The 18,906-nt window shown below is 41.3% G+C and overlaps 1 protein-coding gene across 5 annotated transcripts in view; it reads right to left on the bottom strand.

Moving 5' to 3' along the window:
- RALGAPA2 (Ral GTPase activating protein catalytic subunit alpha 2) overlaps positions 1-18,906 on the bottom strand; it is a 374,428-nt gene that overhangs the window by 11,361 nt on the left and 344,161 nt on the right. Inside the window, exons 39-40 of one of the 5 annotated variants that reach the window (XR_009458933.1) lie at positions 3,535-3,574; positions 1,854-1,999 (exon numbers count right to left, since the gene is read on the bottom strand). The exons of 1 other annotated variant lie outside the window; for it this stretch is intronic. Coding sequence is in view for 3 of the 4 variants with exons in the window: in XM_059720247.1 (XP_059576230.1) it covers positions 3,570-3,574 (5 nt within the window). In the remaining variant the exon portion in view is untranslated. 3 more of the 5 variants (XM_059720248.1, XM_059720247.1, XM_019491013.2) reach the window with 3 other exon arrangements.

The following is an 18,906-nucleotide window of genomic DNA, read 5'->3' as shown; positions in this document are numbered from 1 at the left end:
TTAGACATGGGACTGAAGCAGAGCTTCATATCCAAACACCTCCAAAACTCTTGAGGATAGAAGAGGAAGATTCAGAATCCAAACTCTAGATCAAAATTTTGGAGGTGTCTCTTACGCTTACAAATATTTGCAGGCCAGGCTCTTTAAGTAGATGTGATATCTTTTAGTAGACCAACAGAGTAGTTGGAAAAAAGTTCTTAGCAAGTTTTTGGGTCCAGTCACCCTTCTTCAGGTGCAGGAACTCTAAACTGGAGCTCATTTCACAGTGTGAACCCATTTCTGATTTAATACCCTGCTATATCTTCCAATTGCTCTGTTAATGGTTTTTGTGTCAAGATAATATTTTGTATAGTTACACAAGTATACCTCCTGAATGACCCAAAAAGGTTGCAGATACCACACACAAATGCCACGGTGGAAATGCAGATGTCTCTAGACCGGAGGCTAATAACCAACTAATTATACAACAGTGCAAGGAGGGGAAAATTTGTCTTAGACACAATTGGGTAGCCCTTAGGAAAACTGTTAGGAGATCTTTCATGTCCATAAGGCCCAGGCAGGACATCTGCTTGTATGGCCTTAATGGAAAGGCTTGCATGTAGTAACCTGCAAGGTAGTCAAATTTACCTTGGAAGGACAAATGACTAAGTTGACTCTGCTGGGATTTCAACATGCCGCTCCAGTGATTTTAGGTATTTTAAATCTGATACTTAAGGATAACTAGTTTCCTTCTCCCCTCCCTGCTTGTAATGACCACAAAACTAATGGGCCAAATTCCCTTGTATATTATGGATGCTCTGTAAAACTTGGGAGAGGTAAAGGAGCTGTATGTGCAGCTTACAGGGTGCTCTGCATTGCTGGAACTGTGCAAAACAGGCGCTGCATACTAGTGAATCTAGCCCTATACATTTTTAAAGCTTTTTCATCTGAATCCTTTTGTTCTGAGGTACGACAGAAGGGGCACAGTCTAAAGATTACAGCTGGCATTCTAACCGTGGCCCCATGGCTGTAATTCCTCGCTGAAGGCTGTAGGACATTTTACACAAAGTAAATTTCTTAAAACTGTAACTTAGAAGTTGTCTTCTCACAAATCAACTCCATAAAAAAAAAAAAAAAAATTAGCAACCAGCAGATTATCTGAGCAGGTTTGGAAATTCAGGACCACTGCTGTGCGCTAGCAGCCTGGATTTATCTTAGTACTTCTCAGAACCAAAGTCTGGAAATTCAACAGGATCCATCAGATGTGGTCAGCATCTTTGCTTATTTGCTTTCTACAAAGTTTAAAGCACAGGCCTCATGATGAGAGTCAGGCTTGTGATAGCTAAATCCAACTGTTTTAATGAATTCTCAGCATTATGTTAAAAAAAACAACAACTGAAATGATGGGTCAATTACTATTAATATTAAGCATTTATTGCTCATTTGAAAGCCAGTGAACAAACCTGATATTTGTATGTCAGACAATACCTTCTACTTACCAGTTTTACATTTTAGATCAACTGACTAACAAGGGGTGGGGGTGGGGAAGCAGCTCCAAAACAGTAAAAAAGAAGAAAAAAAAAAGTGATTTAATATGCAAAGGCATTTTCTGTGAAAAAAATGTGGAGCTGTTAGTTTGGGATTAAAAGTGGAAAATTGCTGTGTTTTCCCTAGGAAAGAAAGTGGGGGAGGGAGGTGTTGTATTTTACATTCCAGCAGCTAAGCAGAATGGCAGATGGTCAAAATAATACAATTTTCGCCAAATGGGCAAGCTCAAGCAATATTCATGCAAGTGCTTAACAATACAGCTCCGGCACATATGAAAAACAGTGCAGTTCAAACAGGCAAGAGTGTGTAAGAAGGCACAGCCACACCTAAGCGCTCACAATCACCCACAGCGTTCCATCAGCCGCAGAGTTTGTACATTCCATCAGTCACAACTTTCTTCTGGCAAGTCCTTAACTATGCAATCAACCTTGAAGCTCCCTCTAAACCATCTTGATTGATAGGGAGACAGCAGCTGCAGAGTGAGCAAGTAATAACCACAAAAGATAAAGGCTTTCATACAAATATTATAATTCCACTTGCAAGCTGTCTGGCACGAACTCTAATTACTTGGCCTTTTTCTTGTAATGGAAGCTTGGAACTTTATTCAGATAACATACTCCAGCCCACTTAACTATTCATCACTACAGGGAAAAGAAACGGGACAGTACGTACACATACATATGTAACCGTAAAATAAACAACCAGTTACTAGAAAGGTTACAATGCTTGGGAGCAATTTCAAGATTTCTGATGGGCACACACAGAGATTGATCTAAATCTGTACGTTATGTGACCTTTTTAGGGAATGAGTTATAACACTTATAAATCATCAAAACAATAAGGAAGAGCTGGGTAATGTCTTACTTGCTAATGAATGTTAGCTGCTGGTGGAAAAAAATGGCTCTTTTGTCACAGGGAGTCTTTTGGCTTTCTAAAATACGCCATTCAAACATAGGCTAAGCCTGAAGTAATCATTTCGCAGAATGGAAAAGAAGCAAAATAAACAAATAAATAAATAAATAAATAAATAAGGCAACGCAGGGGAGATGAGCTGATGTGGCTCTCAATAACCAGCCATCAAGCTGCTCAGCTTCTAGTTTGGCAAGTTATTATTTAAAGTCTCTTGCGTTGCGTCCATCTGTGAACCGGGCCTCAAGGAGTTAATGTTGTGCTTCAAGTGCTCTGTGCCTAAGCCCAGCCTACCACTGAGTGTATCCAGCCAGCATGCTGCTGTCAGGCTGCTTCCTTCCATTGGATCAGCGCATTGGAAGTTGCCCAGACAAACAAGCAGAACCAAGGAGTCTGCAAAGGTCACACCTGGCGTGTGGCCGGCCGGCCTGCTCTCCGGGTCCTAAACCGCACCCCCAGTCTCCAGGTTCAGGGCACTCTGTGTTTCCCCTCCTTTGTTTCCTTTTCCTCCCCCAGCTGTTCCATTCAGAGGCCCAAGCTCAGCAATCTGCCCTCCCTAGAAAGGGAGGCCCTTATTAAGCTGAGCTAACTCAAAGGGCCAGCACAGCACGTGCCGCTCCTTATCGGCCCCATCTCAAGATCCTATTCCATGGTGCTTAGGCAACAAAAAAGTAAATGGACTTAACTCCCATTGGCTCCCCTGCAGCAACGCAGACAAAAGTGCAAGGCAACAAAGACATTTTCCACTATGGCAGGTGTTGGTGTCAGATTCCGCCTGAAGCAAACGGGAGCAGAAGAAAGAACAAGTATGTGCGCTTCTCAGACATGCAGGAGCAGGGAGGCACTAGCAGGGTAAAGCAGCATGGCTCTCAGTGCCACAACCGAGTCAGGTGGGCACAGGCAAGGCCGCTTGCTTCCAGCACAGAGCTTGTAATTCATGTTTGGCAGAGTGAAAGGCTGGGGATGAAGGTGACAGGGACAGAAGTGCAAGACAGAGACCCCGAGACCAGGAGCTGTTTCATTTTGATAGCAGCAACAGAAGAGAGATGGTTAGTAAATCTAGCAATGATGCCAGCCGTGCAGCCTGCAAACTCTTACCTTTCTCAATTACCGTACTGAGAGCTTTATATATTCTAATCTAAAGGGAAAGAACACAAAATCATATCAATACAGGAACAGCACACCCGCTGCTCTAGTGCGAGGCATATGCATGAGGCTTACACACACTACTCCTGTTCAGTGGAGCAGCAGCTAAACCAAGTGTTCAGTGAGTAACTTGAAGGCATCATTTGTCAATGGAAAACATGGATACTGTTTACAGCTTGCACTGGGACCATTTGGGAATGAGGGGGATAAGTGTGTAAGCGCAGATCTATGTTTTTCTCCACAGCTGGTTGAAAAGAGTACAAAGGGGAAAATGTTGATGAATAACTAGACAAAGAAATAATTTCGTTCCAACTTTAGCAACTATAAGGACGTTACTATGAAATTATAGACATTGTGCTGTTCTAGAATTGCATTCATACATCCAATGTATTTAGGGGTTGTACAATTTTCAGCAGCTGTAAACTTTGAACCTTCAGGAAGACTTACACAGCAATTACCTAGAAGCTAAGAGAAAAAATCACAAAGTGGATAATATATAAGTTTATGTATATGGGTTTTATAATACAGAAACCCTCTTGAGCTGGGGGAAAAAACCCCCATGTACAACTGCGTGCCTCTGTGCTCCCAACATTTCTACAATCTCGTGGACAAACAAAGTATTTGCATGAACAAATGATCTTTCAGACATCTCAGGCGTCATTTACATGTGCAAATACTTGGTGTGTGTACGATTATGGAATATATATTGTGCTACCGAACACACTTTTTGTCAATGGAGCTCAGGCTTTAAAGATGTTACATGTTGTCTAGAAGGGGATTACAATGTGCAGTTTGTCATTAAAAGGGAACTAAATTTCTCAAGAATGGTTTATGATTCATAAAAAGTTAAGGGGATGAAGTCAATTTGAACTTTATAAAAACTATTAAAAAAAAATCTCCTCTAAGTTTCTGGAAGAGGTCCCTTTAAACAGCAAAGAGATTCCCCCTCCTCTCCCACCAATAAAGAATTTTCTTTTCCTCCTGATAACTTCTAAGGCAGTTTCCAGCAGGGGAAGATGAGCAGTCCTGAAAGCAATGCCATTAAATATACTTAGTCCCATCCCTGTTCATCCCCCCCTCCATCTTTCTGTGCTTGTGTAACTGGCTGCCTCAGTAGCAGCTTTGCTGCTGCTATTGAAATAGCCACTTGTATTGCTGCAGAAGAACATATAATCAGAGCTCTCCTGGAGCAAGTGCATGAGGCTGATGTCAGGCCACCAGCGAATGTGCCTGGAAGTACAACTCTTCACCAAAACATTAAAACCGACTAGACCCGCAGGCATGCCGAAGACACCAAGTAAACACCCTGTACAAGATTTTCTTTTAATCTCTCTCCACAACAGTAAATTTTAGGTATTATTTATAAAAACGGAAAGCATGCAATTTTTACTGGGAATGGAGTTTTCCACATCACAATGAGCTTTTCATAGTATCTACAGTTATATTTCACATGAGTGTGGTGTATATTAGCTTGGAGAGCTGGACAAGACACGCACATTCAGGCATTTGGTATTTTCAACTGTCACAAATTTTCCTGAAAATCCCAGTTTCAAGAATCATGTTATTAGGTAAAAAATTCAACTTTCTGGTTAAAACCAAAAATCAAGCTCTCATTGCTGAGGAAAGCTAAAATGTGAACCCCAAAAAGCTCAACAATTGGACAATAATAATAACCACAATTTTTACTTTAAGCTTCATGCCTTTTAAGCCAATCTCTAGATTTTTTGGGGCTGGGGTTATCAATACAAGGAATTACTTCATTACTGTTCTATCTTAAGAGGAAGGTATCTAGAAAGCATACAAATAAAGCATGCTGCTTAAAGTGAGGATAGTCCAAGCCAAGCAAAATCTCTGTACAATTAAGAAAAAGCTCTGGGGTGTGCACTGCGCTTGGTAAACGGGTGTTATTTTACCCCTCAGAATCCCACAGACAGTAAAATTCATGGCCAACAAAATTTGGAGAATGGCAGGCGAACATATTCTGTGGAGATTCAAGCCTGATCAAGTGCCTAGGCAGCAAGCAATTCTCCATGCTCATTTTAAAAAAATGGCTTCAAACCTCATGGAAAATTTTCAAAAGACACGCTGTGTAACAGATGCAGCAACACCTGCTTGAGTATGCAGAGAGCCTGAAACAACAGCTTGTTCATGTTCAACGTTGTAAATTCTGAAACCTGCTGCTCTGGGGTAAGGCATGTCTGTCCTACCCCACAGAGTGACCTGAAGTGGTGCTGGCCAGAGTCTTCCACAGACTCCTGAATAGGTGAGACTGAGTCCTCCTCCTCAGCATGCCTCAACACATGGAGCAGTGATGTGAGGCAGCACTTGTTTTTACCCAAAGGAATGGCAATCGATGCCTCACCAGATAGCTTATTGGATAGCCCCTGCCCTATTACTCCAAGCCTGGCCGGGGACAGGATGCATTGCAATGAAAGATTTATTTAGGGATGATCCTGGGGTCCCCAATTGTCAGTTTGTCAACACCCACATTGACTTAACAGCTGCAGAAAATGTTTAGTTAGGTGCAATTCTCAATTAACCTTGAGTCTTGGTTTGAAACTTGACCACAACATTTTCTTTTCCTTCTCTTGTGTGATTCCAGGGATACAAGAATTTATCTTACATCAGTATCACTGGCTGATTTCTGTTAATGTTCTTTTCCCCAAATATTTTTATATGTACATATGCATATATACACTCATACACACACATCTATATGTACATCCATCTCTCTCTCTACATACATACATATATTTGTGTATATATAGTTGTGTGTGTATGTGTATATAGTTAGAGAGATAGATATGTAGATATACATGTTTATGTGTGGATACACACACACACACACACCAAACACATGCTTGAACTAAAATGTTATTCTGTCATTCTAGAGATCAATACCTAAACCCAAGTACAAACATAGTCACCGAGTAAGGAGTCCTCTAACATAATACACGTGGACTTCACCTATACCTCAACCCTTACTTGCTTGACATTGGAAATCAGTTTTAAAACATTAAATGCTAAAATAATTGAAAATATATTTCTTTAAAGACAGAGACAGGTTTTTCTGGTAAAGTGCAGCCATTCTCATGTATTCAAGTGTAGAAGGCAGCAAGGTTCATGACCTATGGCATGGATATTATGTTCTGTACGCTTGTCCTTTGTTGCTGAGGATGGTCAAAGTGAGGCTCTATTTGTGTCCAAGTAAGAAGAAAAAGAACCACTGCATCTCATATTCGCCCCTCTAGTCCCATCACTCCTCCTGGTCAGCTTCCTCTCCTTATCTGTCCAGTGTGGTATTTATATTGCTTCTTTTACTGCAGCATTCAAGTGCCTCACAATCCAAAGAACCTTGTCTCTCAATCTTCAGTGCACTTTTATCTTTTCAACAAGGTGGTGAAGAAGGAGAGGGCTGTTTTATTGGTGGGGAGTAAAGACAAGAGTGACAAAGTGACCTGGCTAAGGCCACCCAGAAAACGCACGGGACAGTGGGAAACTGAAGCTGGGCCAGCATGCAAATGGCTAGGCCAGGCTGCCTTATCTGTGTCCCTGTGAAGGCAGCCATCAGCAGGATGGCAGCTCACAAGGGTGTTCCAGGGATTCTCTGGGACAGGCTTTTTACCTCCCCTTCTACACAGTGAGGTTTCCTTGCCATCAGGGATCTAATGAAATGGCTTTAACTCAAAACAATTCAAAACTCAAATGATCTAATAAAAAAAGGGCAGAGCTTGAAAATCCAATGTGGTCAAGGAAGTGGCATACATATCTCAAACTCTGCCAGGAGTCACATAGATGGATACCCAACAGATACGACTCTTCTAGCACTTTTTTCCTTTCGGGTGTCTTGTGCCATTGCCTTCCTTCCTACATTACCTAGTTTTGCTGAATTTTCCAGGATCTTTTGACCTACATTACTCATCAGCAAACCAGACACCACCCCTCCCCACAAAGTAATGTCCTCTGGTGTCCCTGGAGGGGGAAAAGCTAGTCTGTCTCAGTAGCTTGGCCAAATAGTTCAGTTTTTTGTTTTGAAAAAAATACCTTTTAACAGCTCAATATTCCTTCCAAGATGCACCTGGAATGTAGCAGTGTCACATTATGACCCTTCCATTTAATTATCCAAATAAGTATCCCTTATTCCAAAGGATTTCTGGCTTAATGACCATGTTTTTACATATTAATTGTCCATGCTGTAGATACTAATCTAAAGTTGGCACAGTTTCTACCTTCCATCTTGACTTAAAGGACAAGGCTCATAGAATTTTTATCTGCCCTTTACTATTACTTTCTAACTTAAATCACATACATATTGTTTACAGGATAATAGTAATTTGTCACAACCAGAAAGTAGTAATTTGTTAAAAAGTTGATACACGCAGTAATATATTTACCTAGGTTTAATTTGATGGTAGGACTGAAATAATGCAAAATGTACATATAAAAATAAAGTGTGCGTTATAAAAAATACAGGCTCATCTGAATATAGGGACTTCTGTGACAGTGAATCTGAGATCTGGCCTGCTTACAGCAGAAAGATTAAGGCTGGGCCTACTCTCCAAACTGCTGAGGGTGATAGCTATTTGGATCTCTCTCAATTTAATATTTTTTTTAAGCAAGCACATGTGTTACATTTTAGCTGTCATTCGGAGATTTATTTGTTAAAACACGTGAACTGAAACAAGGAAGAATATTCATGAAAATGCTGCACGTGAAGGAGTGATTTACCATTCACCACCCAAAACAGACAGCTCTAGTGCAGCATATTTCTTTTGGCCAGGAAAACATGGAAGCTGCCCCATTGGAAAATATACAGAGGACAAACAAAAAAAAATAATGAAAAAAGACAACCCTGCCTGCATCGGAGAGTCAAGCACAATAGGACTCAGCTTCCAGTTTTAGGGTGTTTATACATGTGCTCCATGAGTGGTGGTGGTGGGGGTGAGGGGCACTTTAATTAGAGTGGCTCTGAGAGCTGCTGTAATTAAAGTGCCCAGAACATCTCATGTATCAGCCTCCCTGTGCTTAAAAATGGTGGTGGGGGAGTTTTAACTAAAGCTCATCGAACAAGCTTTAGTTAAAGCGCTCCGCTCCCATTTTTAAGCATGGGAGACACTGATACACTAATTACAGTGCATCAAAGCAGCCTTGCTGCTCATGTATATGCGCCAAAAGAGCCTAATGCAAAACTGACTGAAGTCAACTGGAATTTTTCCCTCAAGTTCAACTGGTTTTGAATCAAGCCCTTAATGAGTGGCTAGAGGAAGCCCTTAATGAGAGGTTACGGGACCTGAACCTGTTCAGCCTTCACAAGAGAAGGCTGAGGGGGGACCTGGTGACTCTCTATAAACTCACTAGGGGGGACCAGAAGGGTTTGGGGGAGACCTTCTTTCCCCTAGTGCCCCCCGGGATAACAAGGAATAATGGCCACAAGTTGTTGGAGAGTAGGTTTAGATTAGACATCCGTAGGAACTACTTCATAGTAAGGGCGGCTAGGATCTGGAACCAACTTCCAAGGGAAGTGGTGCTGGCTCCTACCCTGGGGGTCTTTAAGAAGCGGCTCGATGCCTACCTGGCTGGGGTCACTTGAGCCCAGTTTTCCTCCTGCCCAGGCAGGGGGTCAGACCTGAAGATCTACAAAGTCTCTTCCGACCCTACTTCTATGATTCTATGAAGAAAAACCAAGACATCAGTCACTAAGAGGAACTTGAAATGTTTGCAGGGAAAGGAAGTCAATTAATTTTAGACTTTGTCCTGAGAAAAGCCAGGCACCCCCTGAATTCCACTAAAGGCAAGAGGTGGGAACTCAAAACCCATCAAAACAGGCCCTGACTTTGACGTTCCAGAATTTAGCATGAACAGTAATTGAGGCTGTAAACAGATGTTGCCTTTGTCATGTCTGAAAATTTTTTATCGTGGCACAAAATGTGTGCGAAGACATCCTTTCCCCCTTGTGTTGTGTCCTGAATGCCCCAAAATGTCTGTGTGATAGTTCCTGGTAACTGTCTGACATGCCCTGATGTGCAGGATGCCTGTTCGTGTCTGGTGCAATCAGTGCATCTCCGGGCTGCCCACGCTTCCCAGCTGCCCTGGGCAGGAGATCCTGGGGCATGAGTTCCATGTTGCAGAGCAAGAGAACCCTGTGGCTCCCTTCCATGGGGCTCCCCAGGTTGGAGCCCCGCACCTGTGACCATTGTCCTGCAGGATGAGCCACTGAAGCCCTGGGAGCGGTAGGGACCTGATCCTGTGGGACAACAGCCTCGGGTGATGTCTGTACCTGCCAATCAATTGGATCAGCTGTGCCGGTACATATCCTAACACAGCTGATCCCACAACAATAACAACGCTTGTTTGCAGTCTGGGTGTCATGAAGCTAAAATTAAAACCATTACAGCTTCAACCAGCCCTAAATTGCTTTAGCAATGGCTTGATAGCAAGCAGAGGTGCCACAAGACAAGGGAACTATATTCTCTCTCCAGTGATATTTCTCCTTTAAACAAGGCTATATAATATAATATTGAATTGAAACTTAAAATGCCAGACAGACCTGCCCACTTCTTGGGGTGGCGTCAAGCATTGGGAATAACACTATTACACGGGGGGGGGGAGCTCATATGTGCCTGGCTGGCTGACATTTGTGAGCTAGGAAAGAAATTTTAAAGGGGCCATATTGCCTGAAGCCTTCTCGCTAGCTGACAGCTCAAGCAGCTGGAGCTGTCAGCCAGGAAGAAGAGAGAGGCCCATCAAGTTAATATTTCTTCCCATACAAACACTGATTGCCAGGGAGGAAGCCCTCCCCTGCCATTGTCTCTTCCAGAGATCATGGAAGCGAGAGTTCCCCATGAGCCAATCATCTACTAGGAAAAAAGAAAGAAAAAGACCAGACTGAAAGTCTGATTTCTGTCCTCATATCCTGTCTGCTAGAGCCACAAACAATAGTTATACCAGTCCAGGTGGGATATACTCCCTGCATCTAAGCAGCCCTTGTGGGACAAATACAAATTGCAAGTGGGCAGGAGGAACATTTGCCTTGTCCTGCAAAAAAGCCCTGTAACTTCCAGCTATCCAATGTTTTATTTTCTTCCCTTTGTGCAGCAGGCTGACCTTTCCACATGATAGGTCAACCCTGCTTCATAGCCACAGTCTGCAGCCTTCTGGGCCTTGCAATTTTGCTGGAACAGATCTGTAAGAGCAAACAGACCAAATTCTCAACTGGAAATCAGCATCAATATATTAAAATCTGTGAAGCCACGCCAAATTATACTGAGTAACAACATCTGAGAATCTGGCCCTTGTTATTCACGGCAGCTTTCTGACACTTATTTAATGGTAGAACATTTCTGTTCCTCGCAGGGACCGTTAGAATTTTACTACTTCACGACAGCATTTCTTTTCCCTTAAAAATATGTGAACCATCATACTGCCAACATATGCAATATTAAACACTTCAAAAGTGTTAAGGGGCTGATTAAAAGCCACAAAAGTAGGTGAATGGTGGGTTCAGGGTGGGATCACTTTCTTCCACAATCCATTATACATACCTATCGGTGGAGTCACAGAACTCGGGAGGCTTTTTTATATATAACAAGAGCATTGAAATAAGGATGGCATGGCTGCCTGAAAGAAAGCCTTAGTTAAGGGGATGGAAGCGGAAAAGGAGAAATGACTTTGCCCATGTGACCATGGCAGGTATTCATGTCTGAATGAGATTTCTTCATTTCTATCCAGCTGATCCTTGGTTCTTCAGTGAGGTTATAATTCTGGTTATGAAATCAGTCTGTTGTAATTGAAATGACCCATCTTACAAAATCACCATTATGAAACTGGAAGATGGACCTGTGTTGCTGTGATATGTTGTTTGAACACAGTGATTCCACATTTACTAAAATGGGGTAAATTATGAGAGATTTGGAATGGGTTTATGTTTATGAATTTATTTGAAGGGTTTCCCTAGGTTGAACATGTTAATTTTGCTCCGTTCTGGAAAATGGATTTCAGAAAGTTGTTTCAATACTCTTTGCTAAATCAGCTTGTTCCACAAATCTACTGAAAGAAAAGTTTGGTACCTCCTCATCGTCAGCTACCAGCCACTCTGGCTGGCCTGCCGTGAACTTTCAGAGCAGATATTATGAAATACTCCCTGCCTGCTCAGGGGTTACCAAGTACCTGGAAACTAGACAAAGTTTAATTGTACTCAGACTCCAAACTAGATGGACTTACTGAGGTAAATGCTACTTCCTTGAGTTACAGCATGAAGCATCATAAGCGTGAAAGCTGTATCAAGGGAGCTCTGACATGCACAAGATAATGGTATGTTGAAGGAATGGCTGGAATGCTACGAGGTCACTCTGCGGATTCCCTCTCTGTCTAGAAGGCAGTTATATTACGAAGAGATGAACTCCAATCCACGTAGCAGTAACTACATGGGAAATGGTTTGCTCTTCCCAGAGACCAGGAAACAAAAGAAAGAGGGAACCTATGACCCTAAGCAACTTGTAGGCAAAATTTCAGGACCCTAATAACATCCAGGGAATATGAAACTCTTTCCCTATACAAAGTCAACTGAGGACAAAAAGGAATGGAGCTCCATGTCAAGGTGACTATGGAACTCAGAAATAAAGTTTGGGAAAAAAGGATGGAAAAACGTGACAGATGTTAGCATTTTTCTATCTTTATTTTTCCCAGGACCTTTGTGCTGGATAATTAATGGAGGAAGTTATTTAACATGTAGTATCATCAAAGGACTATAACAGAACTGGCAGTAAAGGAGCTAGTTAGCAAACTGTGGTTTTGAAGAGAACAACTCTTAAACCAGGAGCCACAAAGAATGTAGTACCTTAAAGAGTGAGTGACGGTGACTTTACTAAGAACGTAACTCTAGGGTCTAGATAAGGTACCATACCCTAAAAGATGAAGCACCTTTTGGGCAGTCTTCAAAAGTTATAGTATGTTAGGTAAGACAGTGCTGAAATCAGGTTTCTCATAGAACTCGGTGATAATCTTTAGTATTTAAGTGAACTTAGGAAGCTTAAATCATAACATCTCTGTGCTTAGAGTTTCTTCTTTGAAGGTGATTGTTTACCACTAAAGGAAATGACTTGGCAAACTGCTGAAGCAGGGGATTCTTGAAATTTTTATCTTCCCCAGGAATAAGGGTCCTTCTAGGAATGTACTCTTGTTTTTCTCAGCCAGAAAGGAGAAACGGCCTGCAAATGAAGTCCCAGTGTCTATAGTGCTGACTGCACAGGGAAAGGAAAGGAAATATGAAGTATGGAGAACATGAACCAGTACCTGACTGGGATACAGATAGCTTCCTACATGCCTCTTTTATACTGTCTTGGGCGGGGAGGGAGAAAATGTTGGAAGAAAACCCTTTTTTGCTGGGGCCTATGCGATGTAAACAACAGGGAGGACATAGCTCTGTCTGCCTTGGCTTCTTCAAAGATTGAGTTTGAGAGCTGTGCAATGTCTAAGTCTAGATGGGCAGAGAATGGGGATACTTAGTCATTGTTACCATGCTTCCTGGAGTGGTGCTAGAAAAAAGAAGAGCTCCCTGCTCATGGAGAGAGAGGGGTCTGGGCAGAAGGAGAAGCACACAAGGGCTATCAGGATCAGTACCAAGTCTACTCCATGTATGGAACACCTCCTGACCTGCTCTTGCAGAAGTTGCTGCCATCCTGAAACAAGGCATGTGATCCTTCTGAAAGGTACTGAAGAGACTGGTTAGGCAGGCAAGTTGCTAGCTCAGGAGCAATAAGTGATATATAATAGGGCTGTGCAAAGCTTTGGTCCCTGATTCAATTCGGCAGTGATTCGGCCCGATTTGGTGGCCAAATCTCGGAATCCAAATCAAATCAGGAGATCCTTTAATTTTTCCGAATTGAATCAGAACCCTCCAAATTGATTCAGAGAGATTTGGAAAGATTCGATGATTTGGACATAGACATAGCTTTAAATGTTTTTTCTACATACCTCACGGTACCAGGCAGTTCCTGAACGCTGTGATGCTGGGGTGGATGGAGTGTCCAACAGGCACGCGGGGGGCTCCCCAGCACGCTTGGCAGCAGACCCAGAAGTGGACCAGAAGCATTTCTAGTCCACTTCTGGGTCCTCCAGGGAGTGTGCAGGGGAGACCCTCACACCCTCCTGGCTTGGCGACTGATGCCTTCTGGGTCTGGGGGGGCACCAGGGGTCCCCCTGCAGCTGATTGCTGAGCCGGGGGGGGGGGGGGAGCGAAGAGGGGACCCAGAGTGCTCTCCGGCAGACCCAGAAGTGGACTGGAAGTACTTCCAGTCCACTTCCGGGTTTGCTGCCAAGCATGCAGGGGGGCCCCCTGTGCTCCTGTGGGGCGCTCCATCCACCCCAGCATTGCAGCGTCCACAAGCTGCACTTGGTACCTCAAGGTATGTAGAAAAAACATTTAAAGCTGTGTCTATGGTCAAATCACTGATTCTCTGAATCAGCATCGAATCTTCAGATTCAGATTCGGCCAAACTGAATTAGGGACAGTGATCCGAATCAAAGAATCGAATCACTGTCCCCAATTTGGGCTGAATCTGAATAGAATACGGCCCATTTCGCACACCCCTACTATATAGTCTTTTACCTACTGCCTGGCAGAATGATTAGAGCAAGGGAAGGAGAAGCTGCAGCAACCCAGTATCCTAATTGTTGGAAGAGCCCCCTTTTTGTTTCAAGGGTGCTGTTTTACTTTGTTCCAATAAACCTGTTAATTTTAGGAGGTTTTATTGCATTATGCTGATGACATAGATTTATAATATCTGATTCAGAAGAGAAGCTGCAAGGAATTTTAGATAAAATTATTAGTGAAAGTGAGAAGAAGGGTTCAAGTATCAACTGTAGAAAAACAGAATGCATGGGAATTACGAAGAAGATGATCATTTCTATATGCACCATCAAAGTGGGAAAGGTACACATAAGGCAGATCGATATATTTAAGTACTTGAGAAGCTGGATAACATCAGATGGTAAATGTGATCCTGAAATAAAATGGAGAATAGGGATGGCAAAAGATTCATTTCTGAAAATGAAAAAGATATTGACAAGTAGGAACATTTCTATGGGGATGAAGTTATGTGTTTTGGGTTGTTATGTTGTACCGGTCCTCATGTACGCATCAGAATGCTGGACAATATCGCCAAGTATGGAAAAGAGAATTGAGGCAAGTGCGATGTGGTGCTTAAGGTGCATCTGAAGGTATGTTGGACAAGTCACACTTCAAATGAAGATATTTTGTTAAGAGCAGGCTTCAGAAGGAAACTGCTGATTAACATCAGAAGAAAACAATTGGAGTTTCTCAGACATTTTATGAGGAAAAAGAAAATTGAAAATCTGGTTGGAACTGGAAAGACTGAAGGAAGAAGAGATCATGGAAGACAGAGATTGACTTACGTCAAGAGTCTATCTAAAAGGATGAATGTATCGACAGTGGAATTTCTGTATGCCTCAAAGAAAAGAGAGGTGTGGAAGACCATGGTCACCAGTGTCCTGTTTGGATATTGCACCTAGGGACAGATTTTTATGCTGTCCCTTTTGCTCATTGAATTATAGCAGAAAAAGCCTTTGGTGACAAGGTAACAGGTCTACCCTTCAGGAGACAATGTGGGTTGGAAACACTGGAGTTTCTCCTGAATCCCTCCACCAACTCATCATCTGTGCTCATGATCTTGCCAGCTAAATCCCTTTGCCTTTGTTGTCCCTTTTGGTGGTCCCTCCTCTTCCCTTTCAAATATCTATGCTGACATTTTACAAATGTTTTTCTTTACCACTGACCTATATCCTTATATCCAATCATTTTCAGAATGTAAAATCATACTGGGCTCATTCATACTTTGCGCCAGACTTAGTACTAATTATGTCATCAGCTGTGTTTCCCCCTACATTCAGAGAATAATGTTTTGCTTTGAAATGGAGGAATTTCTAGCACCCAAAAGATCCAAGCATAGTTCTGGCAAGTACTACACACTGCTCCACAACTACAGGCTCTCAGTCTTGACCTGCAACAACCTCCCAGGCAATTCCAGGCTTCCCTTCATCCTCATCAGGAAACATCAACACTATATGTGAGTTTATGAAGTGGGCCTATTTCCTTCACACAGAACAGGAAATAACCACCAAATGCATTTCTATTTGCAGGCTCAGTAGATGATGTTTACTTATTAAATCCTTATGGAATTTTGTTAACATGGATCAATTACAACTATGTTTCATACTTATGAAACTGTGAACTTGGTAAAGATTAACACCTGATATAGGTCATAGCTGTTATAATGCAGTGGGGAATGGCTTCTTGGTTCCAAATATTTATTTGGTAAATTCCACCATGACTTACTTCAGAAATATATAAATATCAATCTAAATACATTTAAAATTCCTTTTGGGGCATTTAATGAACAAAATATACTCCTGAATTTTGCAGATCCTTGTGGAAGCTGTGCATTAACAAAGAAAGGAAAGCAGAAGATAAAAAACCTCAACAAAAATGCCTTGTTATATTGAAGCAACCTAAAAAAGCTGTGTTTACAACAACAATTAGGAGCAAAAAGACAAATAAAATGATCTTTTTACATAACAGCCACTTAAACATTTCCTTCCCTTTCAATATTGACCAGGAAAAAAACCAACAGTTAAGTTTTCAGCAAAAGGCACTTTAAACATACAGAACATTTGTTTTAGGAACAAAACTATTTTTTAATGACAAATCCTAGAAATAAAAAAGATTAATGCCTTTATATTGCTTTTTTTAACAACAACAGCAGCAACAAAAACGTAGCCATCTGGCTGCCAAATTTCAGTCTTATGCAAATAAACATACAGTAGTTCCAAAACCTTAAAAACCTGGGAAAGCTGGAAATGTCCACCATTCCTTAAGCTGAAGCGCTGCTCCTGGACAGTGCTATAATATTGACTACGGGTTCCGTGTATCAACATATATTGGGTGTCACAGTTTTTCAGCACAGTTTTCTTGTTGCTGCAGTGACAATAAGGATGGCTTTAAAAAAGGGGGGTGATGTAAGATTTGTTTGCCTTTATTTTCATTCCACAATAGCAATCCACTGCTAAAAAGTAAAGATTTACACTATTTATAGCCTTTCTGATAATGTCAGGCATTATGCTTTATTTTCCAAATCATTAGCATGCACAAGAATGACCTCATGGTGAACAGATGCACTTGGATATGGCAGTGATTAGATCAGTCCTCTCAGCAGTCAAGTGTGCCCATTCCAATTAACCCTTTGAAGCACTAGCTGCAAGTCTACAAATACTATTAAGCCTGCTTGCAGGTACAATTTTTAGGGTCTCCTGTTGAAACAAATCTACCAATCTAAGCATCAAAATGTCTAACACGAATAGTTTTCTGAAGAAGCTGTTGTTCATGAAGTCAAAAAACGGATTGTCTTTTCTAGAACTTTCTATTACTTCCATCTCCTGGGACTTAAAACCACCATTGGGTTTCTAGTTTTAAATTGCAACTACTTTTTTTTCCATCAGCAAGGATAACTAGATTTGAAAACATAGTTTGGCACCTATTAATACATATTTAATATCCGTTTAGAACAACATACTTGAAATGATACGCCAACAAACTGTATCTTCTCAAGTATGTGCACAACACCACTTTTTTCTGTAAAAATTAGCTTTGCTACTTTGACAAATGTAGGAGGGAGAAAAGAAGCAAAGATGGTAGCTAAAAACCCCTTCCCAAATGGAAAAATCTGCAGAGGAACAGGATAAGAATAATTAAATAGCGTTGGATTACTAAGGATTTCCTGGGTTGACTCTCATACACAGCCTAATTAAAATAAGTCATGTAATGTACCAGTTTAGTAACAAAGGACCTTTTCCTCAGCTTTTGTTCCTAAATCTACACAGACCCTAAATGAGTTCAAGGGTGTTCATTCTGCCTACTGTTCTGTATTTTCAGGTCTAAGAGACAGGGATGTTTATTGCTAGGTATAAGGAGTTTTAAGGCCTTGCTCCTGAAAACACTTACAGAGGATAATTGAACTACAGCTATAGATAGATTTAAGCACCTGCACACCAGTCTATGGGATAGGAGGCTGAGTCAGTGAATACTTTACCACCCTTATCACATGTGAGCCTGGGGGCAACATCTATTCTGCAGCAACTGACTGTTTGCTAATATTCAAAGTCTGTGTCAGAAAACATAAAGCATGTTTCATTCAAATAAATAGGTCATTATTAATAATATGCCAACTGTCTGTTTTATTAACAGCTACATTTTTTCAGTACAATGTGTAATGTTATGCTTGGATATGAATCTTACATTGCATGAAGTATTAAACAAATCCTAGATATACCAGAAGTGTACTTTAACTTGCTGATCTCTGGGATTGTGTATTTGTGTATATGGCGATCATGGGATTATGATTAGGTGATGGTGAAGATAAGGTTGGGGAAGAATGGATCCTAAATTCACCATGAAAGTTCATGCCAGTGAGGGTCAATATTCCCACTTGGTTTGTTGCTTGGAAGAGGAAAATATAGGTAAACTGCCTGCTTTGCCAGCTCTGCTCCTTTTTACCCGACTCCTTTTGCTGTTTCAGGAAGGGAATCCCCTTTAAACTAAAAAAAAAATATTATCACCAGGCATTAAATTTCTTAAGTAGCAGCATGCTACTTTTGCACAAAGGGCGCAGCTATACCTGTGTTACGCATGTTTGTGAATTAGGCAGACTTCTAAAATGCATCGCACATAGGGATAGCAGACTACGTGCCTAATATTTGCAGGCTGTAATAATCACTGCTTCTATTTGCTTATACTCAAATTGATTGCGTGGGAAGAGCTCATTTTAAACCAGACTTTCTTAACTTTTTCTGGACGATGATGTGAATGAATAAATACAAACATAAGTTCATTAGATACATTTTGGATCAGCTTGTTTTTTATCTACCAGAATGGCATTATAATTTAATGAAAAATTAAACTTTTCTACATCTGCACAAAAGGATACAAATAGATACTACTATGACTCTTTGTTATTACACAATGAATTGATAATGCAAGATCAAATACAAAGAACCAGCAATCTAAAATGTCAGGAAAATAAAAATGTTTTATACTAATCCAGATGTGCCAGATCTTGCAAGGGGACCTGAGTGATCAGACTACTGTAGTCATGTGGAGCAGTATTAACTGCCTGAAGAATCAGGGCCTATGATGAAGCACACTGAGAATATCCAGTAACAACTGTAGACTTACATGCTTTATGTCTAATTTCAATATTGACTTAACTCCTGGAATTATGTATGTATAGTATTTGCCAAAAAGCAGGTAACCAT

This window comes from Alligator mississippiensis, chromosome 1 (assembly GCF_030867095.1).
Source record: "Alligator mississippiensis isolate rAllMis1 chromosome 1, rAllMis1, whole genome shotgun sequence".
Taxonomy (NCBI): domain Eukaryota; kingdom Metazoa; phylum Chordata; order Crocodylia; family Alligatoridae; genus Alligator; species Alligator mississippiensis.
This window is presented reverse-complemented; position numbering and strand designations above follow the sequence as displayed.